At 32.9% G+C, this 25,821-nt stretch overlaps 2 protein-coding genes across 2 annotated transcripts in view; one reads left to right on the top strand and one right to left on the bottom strand.

Moving 5' to 3' along the window:
• Positions 1–2,245: 2,245 nt before the first annotated feature.
• Positions 2,246–4,479, bottom strand: LOC126889494 (uncharacterized). The gene is made up of 3 exons (XM_050657829.1): positions 4,340–4,479; positions 2,610–3,334; positions 2,246–2,523 (listed from the first exon to the last, which is right to left on the bottom strand). The coding sequence occupies exons 1-3, from the start codon at positions 4,477–4,479 to the stop codon at positions 2,330–2,332; spliced, it is 1,059 nt and encodes a 352-aa protein (XP_050513786.1). The 3' UTR covers positions 2,246–2,329.
• Positions 4,480–21,064: 16,585 nt separating this feature from the next.
• Positions 21,065–25,821, top strand: part of LOC126889560 (uncharacterized) — a 42,811-nt gene continuing 38,054 nt past the window's right edge. The window contains exon 1 of the mRNA XM_050657937.1: positions 21,065–21,920. Coding sequence (XP_050513894.1) covers positions 21,153–21,920 — 768 coding nt within the window. The 5' untranslated portion in view covers positions 21,065–21,152. The remainder of the gene's footprint in view (positions 21,921–25,821) is intronic.

Genomic DNA, 25,821 nt, shown 5'->3' with positions numbered 1-25,821 from the left:
CGCAACGGCTTCCTACAACTTGGAAAACGGTATTGAAGAAAAAGACCAAAATAAATCAGGCCGCAACATCCACGCGTAACATCCCGCCGACGACTGCAACCTACACCGGACCAATAACAAGAGCCAGAGTTCGCGCAGGGCAAGCAGCATCAGGATCAACTACATAAGCGACGGTATCGTGAGTAAAAAATTCAGTTTACTTCAAGCAGCAGCGAGAAGCGGAACTACCTGACTTGACAATGGCAAGTGAGATCTTGCCGAAACGTCGTCAAAATAATGGTTTTTATCAAAACCAAAATTATTCAACGCGGAGTCAAACCCGGAAAACAACAGAAAGCACATATAGCTCCCGCGGAAACTTCAAGTGTAACATATATATATATATATATATATATATATATATATATATATATATAGTTCAGCTCAACAGGCCTTAGGGGCCCAAGGCTTCAATTGTTTTCTTCCATTTCTTTCTGTCTTGTGCTAGGTTTTTCCAATCTTGTACCCTCAGCGACTTCAGATCTTCTTTTGCAGACTCCAACCATCTTCTTCGGGGGCGTCCTCTTTTTCTTTTTGTACCAGCCTCCGTGTTTATTAGTTGATTGGGAACTCTTCCTTCTTCCATTCTTGCTATATGCCCAAGCCATCTTAATCTTTGAATTTTGGCGAGTGTTGTTATTTTTGGTTGTCCATATATTTGCATTATTTCTTCATTCGTTCTTCTTCGCCAGATATTCCCCTCTTTTAAACCTCCATATATCCTTCTGAGGATCTTTCGTTCCCATCTATCTAATTTTACTTCCATATCTTTATTTAATGTCCAGGTCTCGCTAGCATAGAGTACCGTAGGTCGGATAACTGTTGTATATATTCGTTTTTTTGCTTTTCTGGATATTATCTTCGACCTCAGTATCTTATTTAGACTTCCAGCACTCTTACTACCTTTCGCCATTCTTTTTGCTATTTCTTGGTTCTCTTCGTTCCTATTTGTTAGTGTTACTCCCAAGTAATCGAATTGGCCGACAATTTCGAAGTTATATTCTTTACTTGGGCTTTGTATCTTAAAGGACTGTCCCAGATGATTTTCATTTCCCTTCATCACCATATATTTCGTTTTCTCTTCGTTTATTTCTAAACCATATTCCTTGGCTGTTCTTTCTAGTCTATTGAAGATTTCTCTTAATTCTGCAGGTCTCCTTGTTATTAAGGTAATATCATCTGCGTATGCTACACATTGATGCCTGTGATGATAAACTGTGCCTTTAGTATAGATATTGCATTCTCGTATAATCTTCTCTAAAATTAAATTGAAGAAATCTGTTGATAACGGGTCACCTTGTCGCAGGCCTCTATTGGTGATAAAGCTATCCGAAACCCGTCCTTCTATCATAACTTTACTTTTAGTGTCACTAAGTATGCATTTAGTCAATCTTACTATTTTTGGTGGAAATTCAAAATATTCTAGCGTTTCATATACTTTACTGTTGTATATATGTTGTTGTACAAATATACCTTTAGTTATATTTATACAAAACAAAATATCGAATATAACCATTTTCGTCAGTTTGCAGTCAACCAAATGAAAAAATGTTCATATTCGATGGTTTAAACAGCATATTTCCCGCGCTCCTAATCAAGCTACAATAACGAGAATTTGCCACAAGATGTATCACGTATAGTGCGAGGGTAAGGTATCGAATCTGAATAAACCGATTTTTCACATTCGGTAGTTGGAAATGGTAGGGACCATAGGTAAGTAATGGTAAGTGCACTAGTAATGGACACCCAAGAGAAAATTTTGTACTATTTTTATTCGTTCTAATGAAGTATTTGACTTACAATTTTTTTTACTATGCTAGGATACTAAGAAAGGTATATACTTTCATCATATACATCCAAGTAAATAACTAAAAAAAATTGTTTTTCCAAAAAAATACTTTTTGCTACACAAATGCCAAAATCGCCAGTAATGGTCACAAAAACTCTAGTGATGGACTCTCGATAATTTAGTAATGGACACTTTATCAAATATATTTTTATATAAGCTTTTCACTGCGTTACATTGCTGAAATTTTTAACAACCATTAAAAAAAAACATAGCAGAATGTAAACTTTTGTCCCATGGGCGTAGCCGGGGGGGGGTTTCGGGTTTCAACCCCCCCCCTAAAAGTTAAATATTAAGATTTATAAAATTTTTCTTATGAATATAAGGGTTATTTTATGTACTTTTTGTCGTTTCATTTTCTTAAACCCCTCCCGAAACTAAAACCTGGCTACGCCCGTGATGTCCTACAAAAAAATGTTTCACTTAAAAATTGTATAACGCACTTTAAAGAAAACTAGATAGTTCTGGTACTGAGTAATAACCCCGTTTGCCTTTAACTAATGGTTCCCTTATAATCTTTTTAATGTCCTCATAAAAATAAAATAATACATCTTCTTTTTCTGGCCATTTCCAGTCATAGCCTGCTTTTTCCATTGACGAAACTTCTGCTCCTTCCTGGTTAGCTTTTATCACTTTTCCTAGAACAAAGAAAAATTTTGATCATTAAAACATAATTCTGTTAGGAGACGGAAACAACAAATATATTATAGTTATAGAATGTTACCTGGATAAAGATTTCCATTGTATTTGATAATAACAAAATCTCCATCATGAATATTCTTGATCGTATAATTTTCAACATCACTCGCATCTAGATCTTCATCACAGTAAGGAACATCATCGGCAGAAGTTTCAGATTCGCTTATTACTTTTCTCTTTACTGCCAGCTTTTTTATTTTAATTTGTGATTGTTTTGAAGGGCCACTTTTAGACGTTATATTATCATAATGGGCCCTGTAAAGTGTAGTGGATACAACTGCTGGAAATATTTTTCGTTTTCTTTTGGGTGGTTCTTTTTCAGGAGTCTTAGGAAAAATGAGACATTTTTTGAAAGGAGTGCTAACCACATATCCTTGGTCTTCTTTGTCCTTATACAGCGCAACGTTTTCTAATTTATCCGGTGAAAGAAATGACTCTGAAACATTTAGTGAAATAGTACTTTTATCTTGTAAAATAGTGCTGTTCCCGTTCTGTGACTGTTCTTCATTTGGAAGAATTACACTCTCTTCTCTCTGCTTACCGTTTTGAGTTGAAGTTGACGCTGTTGGAACTGAAAACGATATTGACATTTCTTCATTTCCTTCCATTAAGTTAGAGTCATCCTCCCCAGTGACATGTTTATGTTTATTTGTTACTAATAAAGCTTCATTTTTAAATTCTGCCCAAACCTCATAAAGTTTCTTAAATTGTAAGTCTCCCTTCCAGTCATCTTTATTGTCGAAATTTGTTCTGAAATGATTCAATTCAAGTGGTGGTATTTTTTTCTCAAGTTCGGATAATATATTCCCTTTTGTAATAATTGTGTTTTTAATATCTGATAGATTTGTAGGATCTACAACTTGCCGAGTGGAAACACATTTGGTGTAATCAACATTGCTTTTTTCAAAAGGAAACAGTCCACATTTTCTAAAACCGTTGCGTATTGTACTTTCCGTTGCATATTTTTTAAAAACCGTAGTTAGAATGGTTGCAAATGTATACTTTGTTACATCCTTCGGAAAGTTTTCAAATTTCCATGTTCTTACTATTGTCTGCCAACCAGTTTTTAAAGGTTTAAAAATTGAAACATCGGCTGGTTGGAGAATATGAGTGGCGTTGGGGAAAAGAGCAACCAGGATGATACCACTTGCTTCACATAATTCGCTGACTTGTTTAGTTAGATGGGACCTATGTCCATCTACGAAAAACAAAACAGGTTGTGGTATATTTTTTTCTTTGAGATAGGGCAAAAAATGGTTGCCGATATACTCATAAAATACTTCCGTGTTCATCCATCCGGAGTCTGATCGTCCCACTGCCCATTCTGGTGGTGCAGAATTAACTATATCCTTTGGTATTTTTTTGTACGGATATATGACCATTGGTGGAACTGTGATACCATCGGCTGAAAAACAGGCCATAACAGTTATTTGCTCTTTTTCTGCATTAGATTTTCTCTCATAAAAGTCTTCTTCCAATTTCGCCGGCCCAAGGACAATACCAGATTTAGGATCAAGGCTAAACCCGGTTTCGTCTGCATTGTATATCCTATTTGGGTATTTTAGTATGTCAATCATACCTTCTTCTTTTAAATAGTTTTCAATTTCATTAAACCATTTTTCTATATCAGCTTTAGAGACGGCAGCTCTTGATTTTGTAATAGACTATGCTCTTCGTTTTTTTATCTCAGGATGTCTTCGAAGAAAAGCAGCGAACCAAGTTTTCCCGGGCATCCCATCTTTAAAAACAGTCGACCTCCCAGTTTCTTTCATAATTTTATGCACCGTGGAGAGTAGATTTGACGCATTAACAGGAAAGCCCTTTCTGCCCATAGACAAGATCCAATTAGCTAATAATTTCTCTTCGCCTTCTGAAAGAATAGTTTTAGGACCCATTTTTCGTTTAAGACAATTGTTTTCAAGTCTACGCTTTAAGGTTGTTCAAGGAACACAAAATTCTTTAGCTGCACATTTTTTGGACATGCCTTCATTTTTTACTGCGTCTATAGCAAGGCTCATTTTATCTTCCGTCCATTTAAAAAAGGCCTTTTCTTTCCTCTCTGGGTATCCATGTCTATAATAATAAGAAATTACAGGTTACTTTAAATTCTTTAAAGCTCTAAATTCGAAATGGATAAAGAGACCATTAATAAATGATTGTATTTTAACGATGACCACCCATAATCAAAAACCTCCACAATGATGTATTAAGCAAACAAACATAAATAAAAAAATAACACATCATTTTTAAAGCGCTAAATGGATCGAATATATTGGTGACCATTAATAGATCATTGTATTTTAGAAATGGACACCCGTGGTGACCATTTCTAAATTTCTAACAGAATTTTCATTCAGTAGTGGTCACCCATGATCAAAAACTTTCATAATAATATTTTTAGTAAATATGAATAAAAAATACAAAGTACTTACCCTTTAAATTTGTAACAACACAAAATAAATATATAAATTTCAATAATACGTTCACGGCACTAATTTCAACCCAACGACTACACAACTTGTCTGATAGATCAAAACAAACTGATTTTTGGCGCGCCAAAGTTTTACGCATAACAGTTAGTCAAAAACCATTGTCAGATGGCGCAGAGTTCGTCCTTGTATTATGGATAGTATAATCAACAGGGTAATGTAAAAATGTGCGGTAAAATGTAATAAGAAATGAATATAATGACGTTAATTGGCTTAAGGTGACCATTACTAGCGGTATGTCCATTACTGGTGCACTTACCTATATTTAAAATGTATGGAAACGTCAATCACCAAAACGTAAGGTATTATTGGAGTGAGGTATATGCACACTGGGTACGCGAAAACCATACTCAAAGACCACAGATGTTTGGTCGGGTATAGTGGGTACTCAGTTAATTGATTCATTTTATATAGAAGGAAATTTAACAAGCGATAAGTATGTAATGTTACCTAAAAATGAAATTGTACCTGCCCTGAAAACCAAGCTTTGAGGGCAGATATGTTTATGAGATATGGTTTCAGCCAGAATCAGAGCCGTGTGGTACATCTTTTCAATATGATGCAAGTCTTCGGAATGCCGCCCCTTAAGAGGGTAGGCGCAAAATTTCGGCTCCAGTGTTTTTTCAATATCTTAATTTTTTTTAGTCATGAGAAAACTAATAAATATTTTTGATAAATTTAAACATAATGAAAGATTGCGTTATTACCGAGGGCTGAAAGTTCCTGAAAACATCTATAATGTTTATTTTAATAAGTTACAGTGATGAAAAAAAAAGAGAAAATTTAGTGTGATTTTTATTTTCAAATCTCATTCAAAAGAAACTATTTGTTTATTCTAAGGGATTTTCGGCCCTCGGTAACAATGTAATTTTTCATTCAGCGTTTAAATTTTTCAAAAATATTTATTAGTTTTATCAGGATTAAAAAAAAATGAATGCATTTAAAAATCATTGGGGCCGAAACGTTGCGACTACGCCATTAAATATTATTGAAACTTAACTTTTATTTTTACTAAATGAAACTACCCAAAATGAACGAAAACTTACTTTTTTTTTAAACAATGCATACTTTAAATTAAATGAAATTATGTATTAACATTAAATAACATTTACAAAAATTACAATTTTACTCTTCTGACTTTAATTTTGCCAAATTCGTCAATCAGATTGGTGTAGTCTAAAGTATCAGCTAGTGAGTAGACTCTATTGAAATGAGTGCTATCTTTTTTAAGTTTTGTTTGTCTTATGGAGCTTCGTAAATAGTTTTTAATAATTTTTAATTTTGAAAAACTTCTTTCCTCGCTAGCTACCGAGACAGGAAGTGTTAATAAAATTATTGGTGATACAACTACATTTAGGTATAAAGAAATTAGGTTATTTTGGCACAAATAGTTCAAAACCCCTAAAAATTTCGTGGAGGTTTAGTATCATTTGGGATATATCACGAAATTCTTCTAGAAGATATATCTTCCTATACAGAGAGAGTCTGTAAAGTGGAATAAATTCAATATCTCAAATACTAATTGTTTTTTTGGAAAATGCTCAGACCCGTCGATTAGTATTTCAAATTGTCCTTTTTGACATTCAATAAAAATGTATACAGGGTGTCCCAATTTAGAGATATGACGTCATCGTCGATTTTCTTAAATGGAAACACTGTCATTTTGATAGCTAATTTGATAGGGTTTGTAAAGTTATACATAACTGCAAAATATCAAATTTTTATTCTCTACCATTTACAAGATAAGAGAAAATAACAAAGTTATATCTGTAATTTGGAATATATTCAATAATTAAAATACTAACTGTTTTTTTGAAAAATGCTCAGACCCGTCGATTAGTATATCAAATTGTCATTTTTGACATATAATAATAATGTATACAGGGTGTCCCAATTTAGAGATATGACGTCATCGTTGATTTTCTTAAATGGCAACACTATCATTTTGATAGCTATTTTGATAGCGGTGTAAAGTTATACATATCTGAAAAATTTCAAATTTTTATTCCCTACCATTTACAAGATAATAAAAAATAACAAAGTTATGAAGAACAAAAAGTAATCAAATAATAATTGAATTTATTTATTTCAATTAAGAAACTGCTCATAACGTTGCCCATTGACAATTTGACAATAATTGAGGGCAACATTATGAGTTTTTGCTTAATTTATTGAAATAATTAAATTCAATTATTAGTTGATTACTTCTTTTTCATAAATTTGTTATTTTTTATTTTCATCTAAATGGCAGAGAATACAAATTTGAAATTTTGCAGTTGTGTATAACTTTACACACCCTATCAAAATAGGTATCAAAATGACAGTGTTGCCATTTAAGAAAATCAACGATGACGTCATATCTCTAAATTGGGACACCCTGTATACATTATTATTATATGTCAAAAAGGACAATTTGATATACTAATCGACGGGTCTGAGAATTTTTCAAAAAAACAGATAGTATTTTAATTATTGAATATATTCCAAATTACAGATATAACTTTGTTATTTTCTATTATCTTGTTAATGGTAGAGAATAAAAATTTGATATTTTGCAGTTATGTATAACTTTACAAACCCTATCAAATTAGCTATCAAAATGACAGTGTTGCCATTTAAGAAAATCGACGATGACGTCATATCTCTAAATTGGGACACCCTGTATACATTATTATTGAATGTCAAAAAGGACAATTTAAAATACTAATCGACGGGTCTGAGCATTTTCCAAAAAAACAATTAGTATTTGAGATATTGAATTTATTCCACTTTACAGACTCTCTCTGTATATAGCCTCTATATCCGATTCTTTATATCTTTTTCTATTGAAAGTATTGACTGAAGATTCATACAATATTTTTCTACTGTTTTATCATCTATTTCCCTCAATTTAAAATTATCATAAAAAAATTTTATTTTTTTAGAATTACTAGAAGCCAAAATCGATCAATCAAGCATTAATGACAATGCCTAAAATATAGATAAAAAAATATAATTTAAATTAATCTTCCACTGTTAAGAGCTCATCCACAGACTTTTTGAAATCAACTTATATTAAGAGGAAACTTATATAACTTATATTAATTTAACTTATAATTTAACTTATTAACTTATATTAATTTTGAATATTTTTTCGAGATATTTGGCACACGTATTCGTAATATAATAAAGAATGGCAGTACAGAGCCCAATTTGAAAAATATATTAATATGTGGAAATTACTCCGTAATTAAATACAATATTAAAAAACGAGCCTGTACCGCTATTAAGAAGAACAAAAAATACACTTTCTTCAAATAAACTTTTTCATCCGATGCCTAGATTTTGTGTCGTTTTGGAACTACTAATGAAATAAAAAATTTTAGTAGTTCCAAAATGACACAAAATCTAGGCATCGGATAAAAAAGTTTATTTGAAGAAAGTGTATTTTTTTGTTCTTCTTAATGGCGGTACAGGCTCGTTTTTTAAAATTGTATTTAATTAGAGAGTAATTTCCACATATTAATATATTTTTCAAATTGGGCTCTGTACCGCCATTCTTTATTATATTACGAATACGTGTGCCAAATATCTCGAAAAAATATTCAAAATTACAGCCGCAATCTTGGAACGCGTTTTCGCTACCTGTTGATCGCTACTGTTTCCTCTTAAGATATCAACTTATATCAAGATTTTCTGCAGTAATTTTCATTTGGTCGTAGACAAAACATTGCTGTAAAAACATAAATCCATAAATCTCAATGTCGGAATAACAAAGAACTTATAGAAAAAGATAAGCGTTATATGTATATAATATTTATACTTTCGGCTGACACTTGGTCCTATACATTTTGTTGATTATTGAGTGGTTCAATTTGTATTTTGATTTTTCTGATTATGCCGCCCCCTTGTGATGCCGCCTGATGCGACTGCCTCACCGCATCATAGCACGGCACGGCCCTTGCCAGAATCCACGTGCTGAGTATGGTGTACATGTTAGGCGATACTTAGATTATTAGGTAGAATTACATGGTCTCCTCGTTCACCTGATTTGAATCTAAAAGATTTTTGTCTTAAAGATGATATATAAAAAATTAAATTTATAAAACTAAACCAGCAAGAAGTGTTGAAGAGCTAAGGCAAAAAATCGATGAAACCATATTCATTTCTAGAGAAACAGGGAGAAATGTGATAGACGCATTCTACCATGGTATAGGATATTGTCAAATTAACAATGGACGACATTTTGAACACTTGATTACGTAAATATGAATTACGAAATGTAGTAAACTTTTAATTATTTATGTTCAAAGGCTATAGTGGGATAAAAAGGTAAAATCTTCACTCGGCTGGATTCTTACTTGGGATCAGGCAATTAAAAGTACATACCTAAAAACCTCCCTAACCAAATTTTTAGCTCCCTCCGTGGCCCCAGGTGTCCCCTATAGCAAAAAATGTGTTCTTTCGAAAAAAAATTTTTTTGAGCAATTCATTGCTTTTAAAACCGTGAAAAAATTTGTGAATCTACATCGTTATGCCCAAAAATATACTGATTTTTTCAAATTTTCTGGATCGAAATTGAGCTCAGGAAAATTTTTTGAATTTTTCAAAATTTTTTTAGGTTATGTAGATAATTTTTGGCTAGCTGCGAAATAATTATTTTTAGTGTATTTTTTTCACTATTTTGAATGGCGGGGATATATTTGCTATTTTCTCGCCGGCAATCCCTCAAAATTCGAAAAAACCCATTTTTTAGTGTTCCCCCTCATATTTTTAGCGTTTACTGAGCGATTCTTTGCTTTAAAAAATCTGAAAAAAATTATGAACACATATATTGTTATGTCAAAAGCATCCTGAATTTTTCAGATTTTTTTGGATTAAAATTGAGCCCATGAAAAATTTAAGAATTTTGCAAAAAAATTTAGGTTAGGTATATAAGTAATTTTTTGCAAACTTCGAATAATTATATTTTCGTAAATTTTTTTTCGTTCTTTTGAATGAGCCGGTTAGATTTGCTATTTTCTCTCCGAAACTTCCCTACAATTCTAAAAAATAAAAAAACTGTTTTGATGTCTCCCCTCCCCATATTTTTAGCACATAGACTGCATATCAATTAGTGATGAGCAAAACAAGAATAATACCAAGACCAGGCTAGTCTTGGTCTTGGTCTTGTTCTTGCAAGCTTGGTCTTGGTCTTGGTCTTGCAGCTAAAAGGCAGTCTTGGTCTTGGTCTGGGTCTTGCACTAGCCGGTCTTGTTCTTGGTCTTGGTCTTGCTGCAAGAGTCTTGCTGGTCTTGCTTTTTTGGTAGTAATAATTTGAACCAAACAATTTCGAATAAAATGTACATTGAAATAAATAAAGGTGTGAAGAATGAAACTATATTTTCTGCTTTAAAATTTTAAAAGAATGTAGAATGTAGTTTCAAACGGATACCAATTTTAACATTATAAGTACATTTAGCTAATTATTCCATTAAAAAGTATGTTTTAAATACAAAGGTTTATTTTCAAATTTCAATTTTAAGTTGAATTGAGGCACAACCTTCTTTTTATATATTCAATAGCATATTATGATATAAAAGAAAAAAAAAAGTGAAAAAAAAAGAAGAAAACGGAAAAAGTTATTAGTTACATTTTATTTTATTTGGAGGAAATACGCGCTTTATATAATTATACATACTTATATAAAACGGCAAAAGCAAAACTGTGTTTTTTATGTGGAGAAAAAATTTAAAAAACCTTCAATTTTAACCAGATGTAAAATTCTTATTGAAATGATGTATCGAACGTGAACACTGATTTCTCATTAAAAAAAAAACATTATTTTCAGTTCATATGAACGTTTAACCTATAAAGTTTGTACACATACTTAGTAAACATTCTGCATACACATGGTGGCTGTATAGTGTGACAAAGCTCTATATCTCGGAAAACTGTTCATAATAGAGAATAACTGAATAGAAAAATTAAAGAAAATAATTTTTCGAAGAATCCAGTATCACTCAAAAAATTTCATTATTTTTAGCTTTTAAGTTCCAATTAGAAACAAATATGGCGGAAAATCTATTATACTGGAAACTGTTGAACTGTCAGAGGAATAATTTTATTTTTGTTTCTACATATACGGTTTTTTAAATGTCATTTTTGGGTACTACAGAAACGACGTCATCAGTATTTTTTTCATAAAATGTGTTCTTATACGACAGTCTAATACGAAGCATTTTTTTTTAAATTCGATTGTGCTCCCCCTTTTTTTTGACGTTCGATTGCTTTTTTTGTTAAATTTGAGTGGCCGATGGCATGCTTACGTTAAATACCCTGTACTTACTGTTGTAAAATTATAAGATAACTCTAGAAAAGTTAGAAAAGGAATTTTAAACCAATTTCCCTTAATCTGTTTTACTACCGATCAAAGTATATATCAAAATTGTTGATTTTTAGCTCAAAATATTATGTATTTTAAAAATTCGATATTTTTTAAGGTTTATTACAATGCCAGTATATATTATTGAACTAAAAAAATAAAGTTAAATAATAAAAAACCAATTTCGCAAAAAAGTGCCAGAGTCTTGCAGGTTGGTCTTGGTCTTGCATAGTCTTGCAAGGTTCGGTCTTGGTCTTGGTCTTGTTCTTGCATACCTGGTCTTGGTCTTGGTCTTGCAAACCAAAAGGCAGTCTTGGTCTTGGTCTTGGTCTTGCTGCAAGACCAAGACCAAGACCGCAAGACCAAGACCAGTCTCGCTCATCACTAATATCAATAAATAACGATTTTTGATATTTTGTTTGTTATTTCTTCTGACATGATAAGGTTTGCCATTTTCAAACCAAAACATGCTCAAAATACAACAAAAGCTCTTTTTTGATATTTTCTCCCATATTTTAAGCACATAATCTAATTTATACGTGACTATTTTAATACTTTTTACTCCAAAATAGTTTCGTCAAACACATAACATTTTTTTCAAATGAGTAACCCATTCACAAAAATCTGAAACTTTTGTTTCATTTTTTAATCGGAAAACAGATGAAATAAAATTATTTTAAGCATTTAAATAGCATTATAGAATGCTATTTATTAAATGAGTGATTTAATAATCAACCACACTTCAGTTTATGTAAAAAAACTTTCCAATCATGAACTTGCTTTGATTTTTGATTGGATATATTTACGTCGTCAAAAATGTAAACATAATTACCAAAAACGAAGCAGTTATTATGAATAAAGTAATGGATAATACAGTTGGTATAAGAACTGAATCATCACTGGTATCATGAAGGAAGGTGGTGTTTGCATCGTGTATAGAGATTTTAGGGATGTGATACCCTACTTAGAAAGTCAAGAATTCAAGGTTCTTATGCCTGCGTTAGAAGGAAAAAGGTCTAATTTAAGTGCGATTGAAGCAAATGAATCTCGCTTCATCTCAAAACTGACATGGGTTTTAGAGGCAATCCATGGCATCCTTATCAAAAAATACAAGTTACTTCACCAGCAATTGGACAATAATTTTACATCAAAAGCTGTTTCACGTGCTAAGATTACATGTTTCCTCAATAACACTTTTGGCAAATGCTTATAGTGATAAATATGATGATGGATTGCAGGAGATAATAATTCGAAGAATGTTATACCGGAAATCAAAGGAAAATACATTAGCCTTACAGGTTGAGGCAAAGACATGGTCCAGGCGGCCCACTACTGCGGTAAAACTAACTGATCAAGATATTGCAGATTTTCCAGAGATGAATGAAAGGGATCTAAAAGTATTTTTTTCGGGGACCTACCAGTTAGGTCAAGCCATTTGCTACTTAGCCGAGCTGCTTGATGACAATATCATTAAATATGTAACAAATATCAATTTGGAGTATATCAGGATCAAACCTAATATCAATAAAGCTTTAATTAGGTCAAGGCACATAAATAGTAAAACCTACAAATGTTATGTCCAATACCAACCTAATTCAATTAGGTACGGAGGCATTTTGCGCCATGCTTGTGACTGTGCCAACGGATTAAGGACTGTAGGGTCCTGTTCTCACATTGCAGCAATTATTTATTATCTTATTAGCAATGCTAGATATAAGTCGAAAATTATTAGACCAGCAAAAATGCTTTCAGACTTGTTTATCATATCAGTTACTGATCCCGTAATAAAAGAAGATAGTGACAAAGACTCCAACTAATATTTTAATGTAAATTAGAACATATATTATGTTGTAATTGTGTAATTTTATATTTCATTATTATAAAAAAAAATAAGAAAAAGGTTCAATATGAAACTAAATATATATCTATTAATTTAATCCATAAATTATAATATTTAAATGATAATCACAACTCGAATAAAGGGGGAGCAAAAATCGTTATTTGTCACGTATTAATTTAATTAAGGCGTGACAAATATCAAGAAAGAGCGTTTGTTGCATTTTGAGCATGTTTTGGTCTGAAAATAGCAAACCTGATCATATCATTAGAAATAACAAACCAAATATCAAAAATTGTTATTTATTGACATACAGTTTATGTGCTAAAAATGTGGGGAGGATGAGACATCAAAACGGTTTTCTATTTTTATTTTTAGACTTGTAGGGAAATTCCGGTGAGAAAATAGCAAATCTAACCGCGTCATTCCAAAGAACGAAACAAAATTTACGAAAATATAATTATTTCGAAGTTTGACAAAAATTAATTACATAACTAACAAAAATTTTTCCTGGGTTTAATTTTAATCCAAAAAATCTGAAAAAATCAGGATGCTTTTGGCCATAACAATATATGTTCATAACTTTTTTCAGATTGTTTAAAGCACAGGATCGCTCAGTAAACGCTAAAAATATGAGGGGGACACTAAAAAATGGGTTTTTTCAAATTTTGAGGAATTTCCGGCGAGAAAATGGCAAATATATTCCCGCCATTCAAAAGAGTGAAAAAACATACACTAAAAATAAATATTTCGCAGCTAGCCAAAAATTATCTACATAACCTAAAAAAATTTTGAAATATTTAAAAATTTTTGCTGAGCTCAATTTTGATCCAAAAATTTTTAAAAAAATCAGTATATTTTTGGACATAGCAGTGTATATTCACAATTTTTTTCACAGTTTTTAAAGCAAAGAATTGCTCGAAAAATGTTTTTTTCGAAAAAAAAAAACACATTTTTTTCGGTAAAGGACACCTGGAGTAACGTAGGTAGCAAAAAATTTGGTTAGGGGGGTTTTTAGATACAGGGTGGGGCATTAGTGTGACAAAGTCCAATTACTCGTTTGTCGTTAGAGATACGAAAAAAAGTTATTTAGATAAAAGTTGGGGGCACACATAGTACCATAATTTAAAAATATTTTCAAATATACAGGGGCGTGCGTATTGACAGGGTGACACAAACATGTTTTTTTTTTTAATGAAACACTATGTATATTTTTATATTTTTGGATTCTCCTCAATGTGTTCTTTCTTAAAATATATGATATTGCAATATTATACGAGGTAGTATAAAAGTTAATTACGTTTTTTTGTTAATTTCGTAGCAAAATCTACACCCTGTAGAATTGTAGTGATGTGACATCAAATTTTCTATTTACATTCAAACGATTTTTTTAATATCGTCTACTTCTGTTAATCATAAACAGTATAACGAAATGTTTAATTTTAGTATACAGGGTCTGTCGAAACTCGGAATGAGTATTCTCTGAGTTTTCTTAAATGGAACACCCTGTATTTTAGTATTGTAATGAAATGATATTTTATGGTACCTTTTTATTTCTTAAGCATTCCCTATACCTAAGTGCTTTAATTTGTAAATTATTCGTGATTCTTTAAGCCAAACATTAATTGCAAGAAAAATTACGTGAAATTTTATTAGGTGGCCGTGAAAATATCCAATCAAAAATAATTTTTCGAAAAATTTTTTATTTAGCGTATGGCTTAAGTATATCACAGAACATATTTAGATTTATGCATTATACAATGGATCACAAACAGATGTCCAATTTTTTTATATATTCGATTGGCCCTTCGGTTGCCATTACAAAGTCTATAGGGTCGTCTGTGTATGCTCTGCGTGGGCAGTCCTGAACAATGTGACTGATCGTCTGTCTTGCAGCGCCGCAGTCACAAGAAGGCGAGGGGAGTTTACCCCATCTGTGGAGGGAGTCGGCGCATCTTCCACAGTTTGTTCGAATTCGATTAAGGGCTGCCCAAATCTTACGGGGACGTTCAAATTCGCCAGGTTTCCCTATGATGTCCGGTAAACTATGGTAATGTGGATCTGTCCTACTTTCCCAATCTTCTCTCCATCGGGTATTTAAGTCAAAGTTGGATTGCTGCAGCGCTTGAGCAGATTTTAGAGGGGGTAACCTGGATCGGAGACGGTTTCCAAGAATATCGGGGATGTCGTTGTGGACTAGAAGCTGGCGACTGTCCATTATTTTGTTATATTCTTTAACCAATGCATGTTCGCGGCGTAGGTTGGGTGGTGCTATATTACTAAGGGTAGGTAGCCACATTGTAGGGGTGGGCTTAATTGTGCCTGTTATCATACGCATAGTACGGTTTAGTTGGGTGTAGACCAGGTGGGTATGCCTGGTATTTAGCCACACTGGAGCACAGTATTCTGCCACCGGATATATCAGGCCAAGAGCAGAGGATCTTAATGTTGATGCTCTGGACCCCCATGTAGTTCCGCAGAGTTTCTGTATTATATTGTTGCGTGTTTTCAATTTTGCTGCTGTTTTCGTCAGGTGTTCTCTGAATGTGAGCGTTCTATCTAGAGTAACCCTAAGGTATTTCGGGTATTTATTGTGTTTTAACAGCTGGTTATTAAAATACACTCGCAATTCTCTGTTTGCCAACTTGTTGTTTAGATGAAAAGCTGATACTTCAGTTTTTGTAGTACTTGGCTGTAGTCTCCATTTCTTAAGGTATTCGCTGAGGATAGATAAGTCATTCGTGAGAGTGATTTCTGTAGTTTCTAAAGATTGGTGGCTTGTTGCAAGGGTCCAGTCGTCAGCATATCCAAACTTCCGAGATTCGGTTTCAGGCATGTCAGCAATATAGAGGCTGAAAAGTAAAGGGGCAAGGACAGAACCCTGTGGAAGACCATTGTTAAGTTTCATCTGTCTACTCGTCTCCTTTCCCATTATAACCTGGAAGGCTCTGTTGGTCAGCATGTTGTCAATGAGGTTAATTATCTTTCTGCAGGGGATAATGCGGGCCAGTTTATATATTAATCCCTGTCTCCAAACAGTATCATATGCTGCTGTTAGATCTATAAATACTGTTGCTGTCTTTTGTTTCTTTTGAAAACTAGCTTCTATAAAAGTTGTTAATGACAGCACTTGGTCCGTACAGCTTCGATGAGGGCGGAAGCCAGCTTGTTCAATGGGGACATTTTCTAGTATCCTGTGACTAATTCTGTTGAGGAGAAGCTTTTCTAATAGTTTATATACCATGCTGAGTAGAGCTATGGGGCGGTAGTTTTCTGGCTTATCGTTTGATTTGCCCGGTTTCGGAATTGCAATTATCTTTGTTCGCTTAAGTGAGAAAGGAATGTTACCTGACTGAAGTATATCAGTAAAGAACATTGCAAGCCACTGTTTCGTGTATGCACCACTGTGTATCAAGAACTCTGGATGGATACCATCAAAGCCAGGTGCTTTACCTGATTTCATTTCTTTCAGCGCATGTGTGATTTCAGAAATAAGTATTCTTGCTGAATATTTCGAAAAAAAAATACATAATAATCTAGCCTGATCCTTAATTTATTAATATTGGATGAGATATCCAAATACATTCGTAGTTAAGGTTGTTGGTGCTTAAAATATTAATCAGACATATAAAATTCTCCCTAGTTAGCTATGACACAAAATTTGTTAAAAATTTGACATTATACTATTTATATAATTCCATTTGACTTGTTACCATTACTAATATTAATTTTTCTAATGAGGAACTGAATAAAATGGCTTTGTGCTAGGAGAGTACAACAAAAATGAGCTACTTGCAATAAAAAATTATCATCAGCAATTCCCTGATAGACGACAATCAAAAAGAGAAACTTTTGATAGTGTACTAAAACGGTTTCAACAGACTAGATACTTAGATTGTAAGAACGGTTGTACTAATTTGCAGATCCTCAGTGACACTAAGGATTACATTTAATTCCTGTTTTCTTCACTTACAATAGTTTTTGTTCGATCAGATTTATCATGATCTAAGTGTCCAGCCCGTTGAAACCGTTATAGTATATTTTTAAACGTTTCTCGTCTTAGTTGTCGTCTATCAGGTAATTTCTGATGAAAAATTCTTATTGCTAGTAGCACATTTGTGTTATACTCCATTAGCACAAAAATCTTATCAGTTCCTCATTAGAATAATTATTCATATTATGTAGTAATGGTAACAAAGCAACTGGAACTGTAAAAATAGTATAATGTCAAATTTTTTAGGAAAGTGTCATAAGTGGATAAATTTAGTGTCATAGCCGACTAGGTAGAATATTGTATGTTTTTATTAATATTTTGCGCACCAACAATCTTAACTACGAATTTATTTGAATATTTCATCCAATATTAATAAATTAGGGATCAGGCTAGATTATGATGTATTTTTTTCGAAAAATTATTTTTAATGGAATATTTTCACGGCCACCTAATAAAATTTCACGTAATTTTTCTTGCAATTAATGTTTGGCTTAACGAATCACGAATAACTTACAAATTAAAGCACTTAGGTATAGGGAATGCTTAAGAAATAAAAAAGTACCATAAATTATCATTTCATTACAATACTAAAATACAGGGTGTACCATTTAAGAAAACTAAGAAAATACTCATTCCGAGTTTCGACCAACCCTGTATACTAAAATTTAACATTTCGCTACACTGTTAATGTTTAACAATAGTAGACTATATTAAAAATTGTTTGAACATAAAATAAAAATTTGATATCAAATTACTCCAATTCTACAGGGTGTAGATATTGCTACGAAATTAACAAAAAATCGTAATTAACTTTTAAACTACCTCGTATAATATTACAAAACCATTAATTTTAAGAAAGAAAACATTGAGGAGAATCCAAAAATGTAAAAATATACAGGGTGTTCCATTTAAAAAAACATAATTTTGTGTCATCTTGTCAATACGCACGCCCCTGTATATTTGAAAATATTTTTAAATTATGGTACTATAGGTGCCCCAACTTTTACTTAAATAACTTTTTTTCGTATCCCTTAGGACAAATGAGTAATTGGGCTTTGTCACACTAATGCCCCACCTTGTATGTACTTTCGATTGCTTTATCCCAAGTAAGAATCCAGCCGAGTGCAGATTTTACCATTTTATCCCGCTATAGCAAGTGGAGTACGACAAGGTGACTCTCTATCAACGTCATTATTCAATGTCGCAATAGAACGAACAATAAGAGCTACTGAAATAAAAGGTACAATTATTATAACATCGATGTCGCAACTTGTGGCGTATGCTGACGACATAGCATTATATAGCAGAAACCTGAACAGTTTAAAGGAAGAATTTACGAAGTTATGCAAGGAAGCACCCAAAAGGGGTTTAGAAATAAATCAAAACAAAACAAAATACCTAATATGCTCAAGAAAAAATCCAGATAATGTGACAAGTTTAAATATTGGTGAATATAAGTTTGAAAAGGTAGAACACTTCAAATACCTTGGAGTCTCAGTTAATGGAACTAATGATAGAAGCATCGTAATCAGTGAAAGAATCCAGGCAGGAAACAGAGCCTACTGGAAATACAATAATTTCCTAAAAGATAAGAAGCTTACACAGAATACTAAACTGAAGATTTACAAAGCAGCAATTAGAGTAGTAATCACATATGGTGCTGAGGTAATGTGTCTGACCCAGAAAGAGGAAGAATGATTGAGGATCCTATAGAGGAACATAATTCGGAGGATAGCAGGCCCAATAGATTTAGGTAATAATGAATTTAGAAAACTAATGAACCACGAAGTAAGAGGACTTCTGAAAGGAGAAGACATCATTAGATTTATCAAGGCACAGAGACTCAGATGGATGGGACATATAGAAATGAGAAATCCAGAAACCATCATCAAGAAAATTTCCAAATGGAGACCTGTATCAGGTAGACCACGAGGAATACCCAAAACTAGATGGCAGAACCAGATAGTCGAGGACCTTAAGAAGATGGGAGTCAGAGAATGGGCAACCATAAGCAAAAACAGGAACGAATGGAGAAAAATTGTTGAAGATGCCAAGTCACACAAACAAATGTAAAACCAAAATGTTAATGCGGATTGATTCACCGCGACAAACGAATCGGAAGAGCCCAAAGAGGCTGGCAATCTCTCCGCTAGGAGTGTGGATGCCATGATGATGATGATGATCTCGATATAGCCTTTAGTTGTACATAGTTTGAATCAAAAGATTTATTGTGTACATAGACTTTTCAAAAAATTTATTGGATTTTTAGGATTTTGTTTTATTTTTATAAAATGTGCCTGGCTGCATAAAATCGAAAGTTTTATACGGTTGAACTAGTATTGAAGTGGAGATTTCAAAAAAGGTACACGTACAAAGGGCCTGACCCGTCAAAATGGCCCGGTCAAAACAGCCCAGTCAAAAAAGCCCCGTCAAAATAGCCTCGACAAAACAGCCCGTAAACAAAATAGCCCTGACAAAATAGATCGCACACAAAATAGCCCCGGTCAAGACAGCCCCGACTAAAACAACCCCAACGAAAACAGCCCCAATAAAATTTTACCTTTTAACGGAGTACCATTTATTTTAAATCACTATTCTAATTGGGAAATAAGCCACAATTTAACTTTAAAAAATTATTTTATTAACATTTCAACTTCCACTTCGGACGTCGTTGTCAAAATACAAAATATTGACAAATTAAACAAAAATGTTGTTGCTTAGTAAAAAATTCTATTAAGTTAATTTAATCTGACTCATTTATATGGGCAATTCAGAGATATATTATACATTTTAAAGTAGAAAACTTTAAAATGATATTGCCAATATTTATGAGTTGCGTTCCTGGGACAACTTTATTGAAAGATAGTTCATTCGATTATATGAAATCAACTTTAAATTAAGAATATCCGTCACAAAAATCATAGCATGTGATCCGTCTTTAAAAAGACAACCACACGCAATGGTGACAGTAAAATTCTCTTGTTAGTGATTCCATAGTAAATCAAGAGAAAAAAAACAGGAATTTTTTGCTCCTGGTTTTTGCTAACAGAAGACACAGGGTTCTACTTCTCTGAAAAGCCCATTTTTATTTAATATGGTTAAGATAAACATCTGAATAGAGGATAATTACCATTTCCGAAAAAATATATTTTTAAGGGATTATTTCATGATGAATTCTGAAGGGAGCTTTTTTGTCGGGACTATTTTGTCGGGGCTATTTTGTGGGCGAGCTATTGTTTCGTAGGTATTTTGTCTGCAGGCTATTTTGTCGGAGCTGTTTTGTGTGCGGGATATTATGTCGGGGCTATTTTATCGGAGCTTTTTCGACGGGGCTATTTTGACGGGGTACCGTACAAATGTTGTTTTATTCATAAAGTAACGTATCTAATAATATCAGAAAAATGGTAAATATGGCAACGTTGCAATCCCAGTTTTCGTCTAATTCGGACTATTCATTTAAGAATTAATTGGTGGTTTCAGATTTTTGTCCACTCTGTATACATAATAGAGTACATAAATTAGGAAAAAATTTAAGAACGTATTGTACTTAATTGTTTTTATGTTGAGAGACAGGATTTTTTATACAGGTATTAGCTATGCAATTATCTGTGTTACTAATGTTTAATTATTACATGTTATAATAATTGTTTTCCCGAGTCTTGTTTATTTCAGAAATATTTTGTTTGTTTTACAGATTTAAGTGCTTATTTTGACCTTCCTCTCATGCTTAAAATTCGATCTTTAATTATTACAGCAAATACAACATAATTTATTATATAAGTAAAAATAATTCATTGTCAATGTTTCTCAAACAATAGATAACTTATCAGTAAAATACTAACGAGATATTTCACTCGCGTTAGTAAACTCTTCTACATTCGTGACAAATACATCGTTTAAAAAAAATGTTAAGTGAAGACCAAAATAAACAGGCGTTACTTTGGATACAGGAATCCATCGGATCGTCCAAGTTCAAAGTCAACTTTGAAAGAAGAGAAGACAATCTGGAAGGATTCATGGCTGATACGTTGTTAGCTGAAGTTATACTAGAAAAGGACGAAATATTGTATCTTTTTATTAAAATAGGACGCCTGAATGTTCAAAGTAAAGCACCAGTAGTACTCAACTGTTGTAAACGGGAAATTTACTTTTACAGAAATGTGGTGTCATCCTATCAACGATTTCTAAAAGAGAAGAATATAAGAGAGGAGGATTTTCTTTCCATGCCAAAATGCTACAAAACATTTCTTAGTGACACTGAAGAAGTTATTGTTCTAGAAGATATAAAACGAAAAGGGTACCAGATGTTCAATAGACGACTACCAATGAATATAAGTCACATAAAGATGGTCTTAACAGGCTTGGCAAAGTTACACTCTATTTCCTTTGCACTGAAAGCTCAGAAACTGGACGAGTTTGCCAAACTTACAGAAAATTACAGTTCAATTTTGGGGAAAAGCATGGAATTCTACAGGCAGACATTTAATGATCGTCTAGATAAACTTGTAAAAAAATTACAGTCATATGGCAAAAACATTCAGGCAGAAAAAGTTGAAAAATTAAAAAAATTAGACATTATTGATATTTTACAACGTATTATAGATGACAAACCAAAAGAATCAATTGTGTTACACGGAGATATCCATAATAATAACATAATGTTTCAATATAAGGTAAGAGTTTTAAATAGATTACTATATAGTCCAGAAAGCCACTGCGCATCCGCTAGGAAAAATATTCCGATTCGGATGTTTTGCACAATCTTACTCAAAAAGGATCCCTTTTAACAAATTTTGCATGTTGCCAGGACCAAAAGTGGGTCAAACATTTTTTAAACGTTTTTTTTTGCTTTTTTCCTAAAATTATTTTTTTTGCATGGAACAAAGTTTTTTAGGTTTTTTCGATCATTCCAAACAGAAAAGGTCTTTAGTGACATTTCTCTAAAGTTGATAGTTTTTGACATATTCTAAGCGATTAAAAATTGAAAAATTGCTAAATCGGCCATTTTTAACCCTCAAAAACTATGCGAAAAACTGAAAATTTGAATGTTGCCTAGGTAGGTACATATTCTTTAAACATCGGTTGATGAACTCCCGAAGAGATTTTTGCAATACAATATTCAAAACTCCTTTGTTTGTTAATTGTTAATCGAGCGTGCGCGACACTATTTTCCACCGACAGTATGGTGCAAATGAAAGGAATAAATTCGTTATTTCGTAAACCGGTGACTTTAAGAAAAAATCCCAAAATAGGTCGATTTTTATTTGTAATTTGTGATATTGCGGCATATATGGTATACTAGTGACGTCATCCATCTGGGCGCGATGACGTAATCGATGATTTTTTTAAATGAGAATAGGGGTCGCGTGCTAGCTTATTTGAAAAGTTTTTTAATTCTCTATTCAGTAATATATAAACATTTATATAATTATTTATTTATTTATTTTAAATAAGAAGGGGACACAAGAAGACGAAATTGGAAATAGGATAAAAGCAGCCACAAGAACATATCATTGGCGGTATAAAAACTTCCTAAATAAAAAAGAAATAACAAGGAAAACCAAAATGATAGTATTTAAAACAATTTACATACCTATCACTACATATGGAGCAGAGAATTGGGTATTGAACGACAAACAAGAAAAGAGATTGCAAGCCGCGGAAATGAGGTATTTAAGAAAAGTGGCGGGAGCTAGCAGAACCGATAAAAGACGTAGCGATGATATTAGAAGAGAATTAAAAGTAAAATCATTAAAGGAAAAAATTCATGAAAAGAAATTAAAATGTACTGGGCACTTATTCAGAATGAACGACGGCAGACAGGTTAAAATGACATGGGAAGCGAGGCCGATAGGGAAAAACAGGAGAGGCCGACCAAGGAAAACGTGGAATACCAGTGTGATGGAAATATTGCAGGATAGAGGAAAATCGTGGCAGGAAGCCAAAGAATTAGCTAGGTACCGAAAAAAGTGGCGTAAGTTCGCAGAGAATAACGAGTAAAGAAGACACCTCGACACCTTACAGTATAAGAGGATAATCGATTATGTATGTATTGATGTGATCTTGATTATTGATATGAGATAATATTCTTATATGTCACTTAATTTAATCAATGTATTAATACTAATCTAATTAATTAACCAGATCACATATCAATATGTTTTCAATCTCAGGGCGAATTATAAATTAATTACTTACTTTCGTGGCTTCAAATATTTCTTAATGGTTCCTAATCGGGATAGAAAAGAAAAGAGTAAAAAAATACACATATATGGGTTACAATTATAATCAAAATATTTTTTATTTTATTTAAAAGGCAATCAATGCTTAATATTTGCTATTTCTTATTATTCTTAAACATAACATTTACAAATGGGAATCTTATTTCCTTTTAGTTTTCAATTGAAAGTTTTTATTAACATTTAACTATTAGGAGTTATTAGCACAACTCTATTTAAGTTTGATGAAGCTTTTCTGATATTATTGATTATGTTATTCAATTTTTTATGTGGAATTTAATACGAAAAACCCATACATTCATGTCCAAACAAATGAGACTGACCTTTTCCTGGTGAACTGAAAATGTCCTCACACAAGACCCGTTTCCTGCTATCCTTGGCTGCGATCAAACCTCGTCCTGGCTTCCAGTAATGTTCTCCTTTGTAAAACTAGCTCGAATAGTTCTCGTTCCTGCTTCTGTTGTGATGCTGTGTTCTACCTTTTTCGAAACTGCTATCAGCTACCGGGACACTCTTGGCTCAAGGAGGTTCTTTTACTCTCGACCTGGCCTACTTCTCGTTCCACGATAGATACTCCACACTCACGGAACTACACCGGCTTTCTCACTCTCCGTACACTACCGTCTACTACTCGACTTCACTTCTCGACAGCTCAAAACATTCTGCTCTCACTTTGTCATTCATTCACCTACTTTCTAAATATCCCTTCCAGATTCACAAATCAATCTTCCACCATCAACTCTCATTCGCAGTATTCCTCAAAACCAATTTTTAATCTTTCTAAATATGCTTAATGGATTTCAAAAGAAAATATTTAATTCCCATTCTAAAATACTTTCTAACTATTTACAAATTTTAATGACCTATTCTCTCTTTCAAATGAGTCTTATTTAGCATAGGCTAATGATCGAAACCTTCCGCGAAAAACGATAATGAACTATCATCTATTTCACTGAGTTTTATTTAGCATAGGCTAATGATCGACCTTCCGAGAAGAACGATAATGGTACGCGTCATTCACTTTGTTTATCTAAGCACATTGTTCCGAGTTTCGTACGCTTATTCTAATCACTTCTTAAAATTAAATATAACAATTTGTTGTATACAGGTTGTTCTAAATTTATATGCCCGAGGTTGAGAAAATTAAAAATATTTTATATTACAGTAAATTTTGTTTATAATTATCAAATTTTAATTTTTATATCAAATAGAAATATAACAAATCCCCGCCTTGTATTCGATAAAATTTATCTGCATTTTTAAATAAATTTTCTCGAGGCAAAACCAACTCCCTGTATATTTCCTTACTTTAATCTACGTCTTATATCCTAACTTACTATCTACTTCATGTAATTCTGTCTTTTATTCGTGATATTTGTATACATCGTGAATATTATAAATTCCTCGGATCTTTTCCGAGTTCCTGTGCCTCAACTCATAACTATTTATCCCATTTTCATTATTCACGATGTAAGGGCCTTCGAAAACAGGCATCAACTTTGCGCAAATGCCCCCAGGAAGATTTGATACTCGTAATGCCCTCACGAGTACTTTTTCACCCTTTTGGAAAGTCACTGGTCTTCTTTTTCTATTTTGTTCCTGTCTTTGGATATATTTTTCGTTGCTTCGCCGTAATCTTCTCTGTACGGTTTCAATCACCTGTTGATATTCTTTTGGCTCTTGGTCTTCCCATGGCCTTATCGGCAGTACACCCTTCATGATGTATTCTGGGGTCTCTTTTGTTACTGTGCTCGGAATTGTATTTAGATACCTTTCTATTTCCGCCATTTTCCTGTCCCAGTGGCGATGTTGACCATCTGTTGCAATGCGAAGAAATTTCGTCACTTCCTGTATGAATCGTTCCGAAAGATTACTCTGTGGATGCCTGATGCTGACAAAATTTGTCTCTATTCCTCGTTCTCGAAGTTGTCCCTTGAAACGATCATTTCGGAAATACGTTGCATTGTCCAGTAGGATCTTTTTTGGTGTTCCTACTATGGCTATAAAATTGTCGATTTTTCTTAATATTTCCTCCCCCTTTGTGGTGCGGCAACTATATAATTTTACGTATTTTGAAAACACATCCACCATTACCAGAATATGTTTGTTCCTTTTAGTGGTCATAATTAGATCGCTTAACATATCTATTGCTACAATGTCTAGTTTGTTTCGGGCTTCAATATTTTTGGCAACATTTTCGTTTTTGAAATTCCGACTCTTATATTTTTGACATACATCGCACTTCTGGGTAATTTCCTTTGCAATGCGGTAATCCTGTCGGCTGATGTAATTTTCCCTAAAAACGAGCCAAACTTTTCTGCTACCGATATGCCCA

This window comes from Diabrotica virgifera, chromosome 8 (genome assembly GCF_917563875.1).
Source record: "Diabrotica virgifera virgifera chromosome 8, PGI_DIABVI_V3a".
Lineage (NCBI taxonomy): Eukaryota > Metazoa > Arthropoda > Insecta > Coleoptera > Chrysomelidae > Diabrotica > Diabrotica virgifera.
The sequence above is the reverse complement of the archived record's forward strand: the minus strand, read 5'-3'. Positions and strand labels throughout refer to the sequence as shown.

Bases quoted from the DNA above. Each gene is read 5' to 3' on its own strand.
- LOC126889494 (XM_050657829.1), bottom strand. From the start codon at position 4,479: ATGGGTCCTAAAACTATTCTTTCAGAAGGCGAAGAGAAATTATTAGCT. The intron at 3,335-4,339 runs GTCGACTGTTTT...GAATCATTTCAG, and splicing joins ATTATGAAAGAAACTGGGAG to AACAAATTTCGACAATAAAG. The intron at 2,524-2,609 runs GTAACATTCTAT...TCTTTGTTCTAG, and splicing joins CAATGGAAATCTTTATCCAG to GAAAAGTGATAAAAGCTAAC.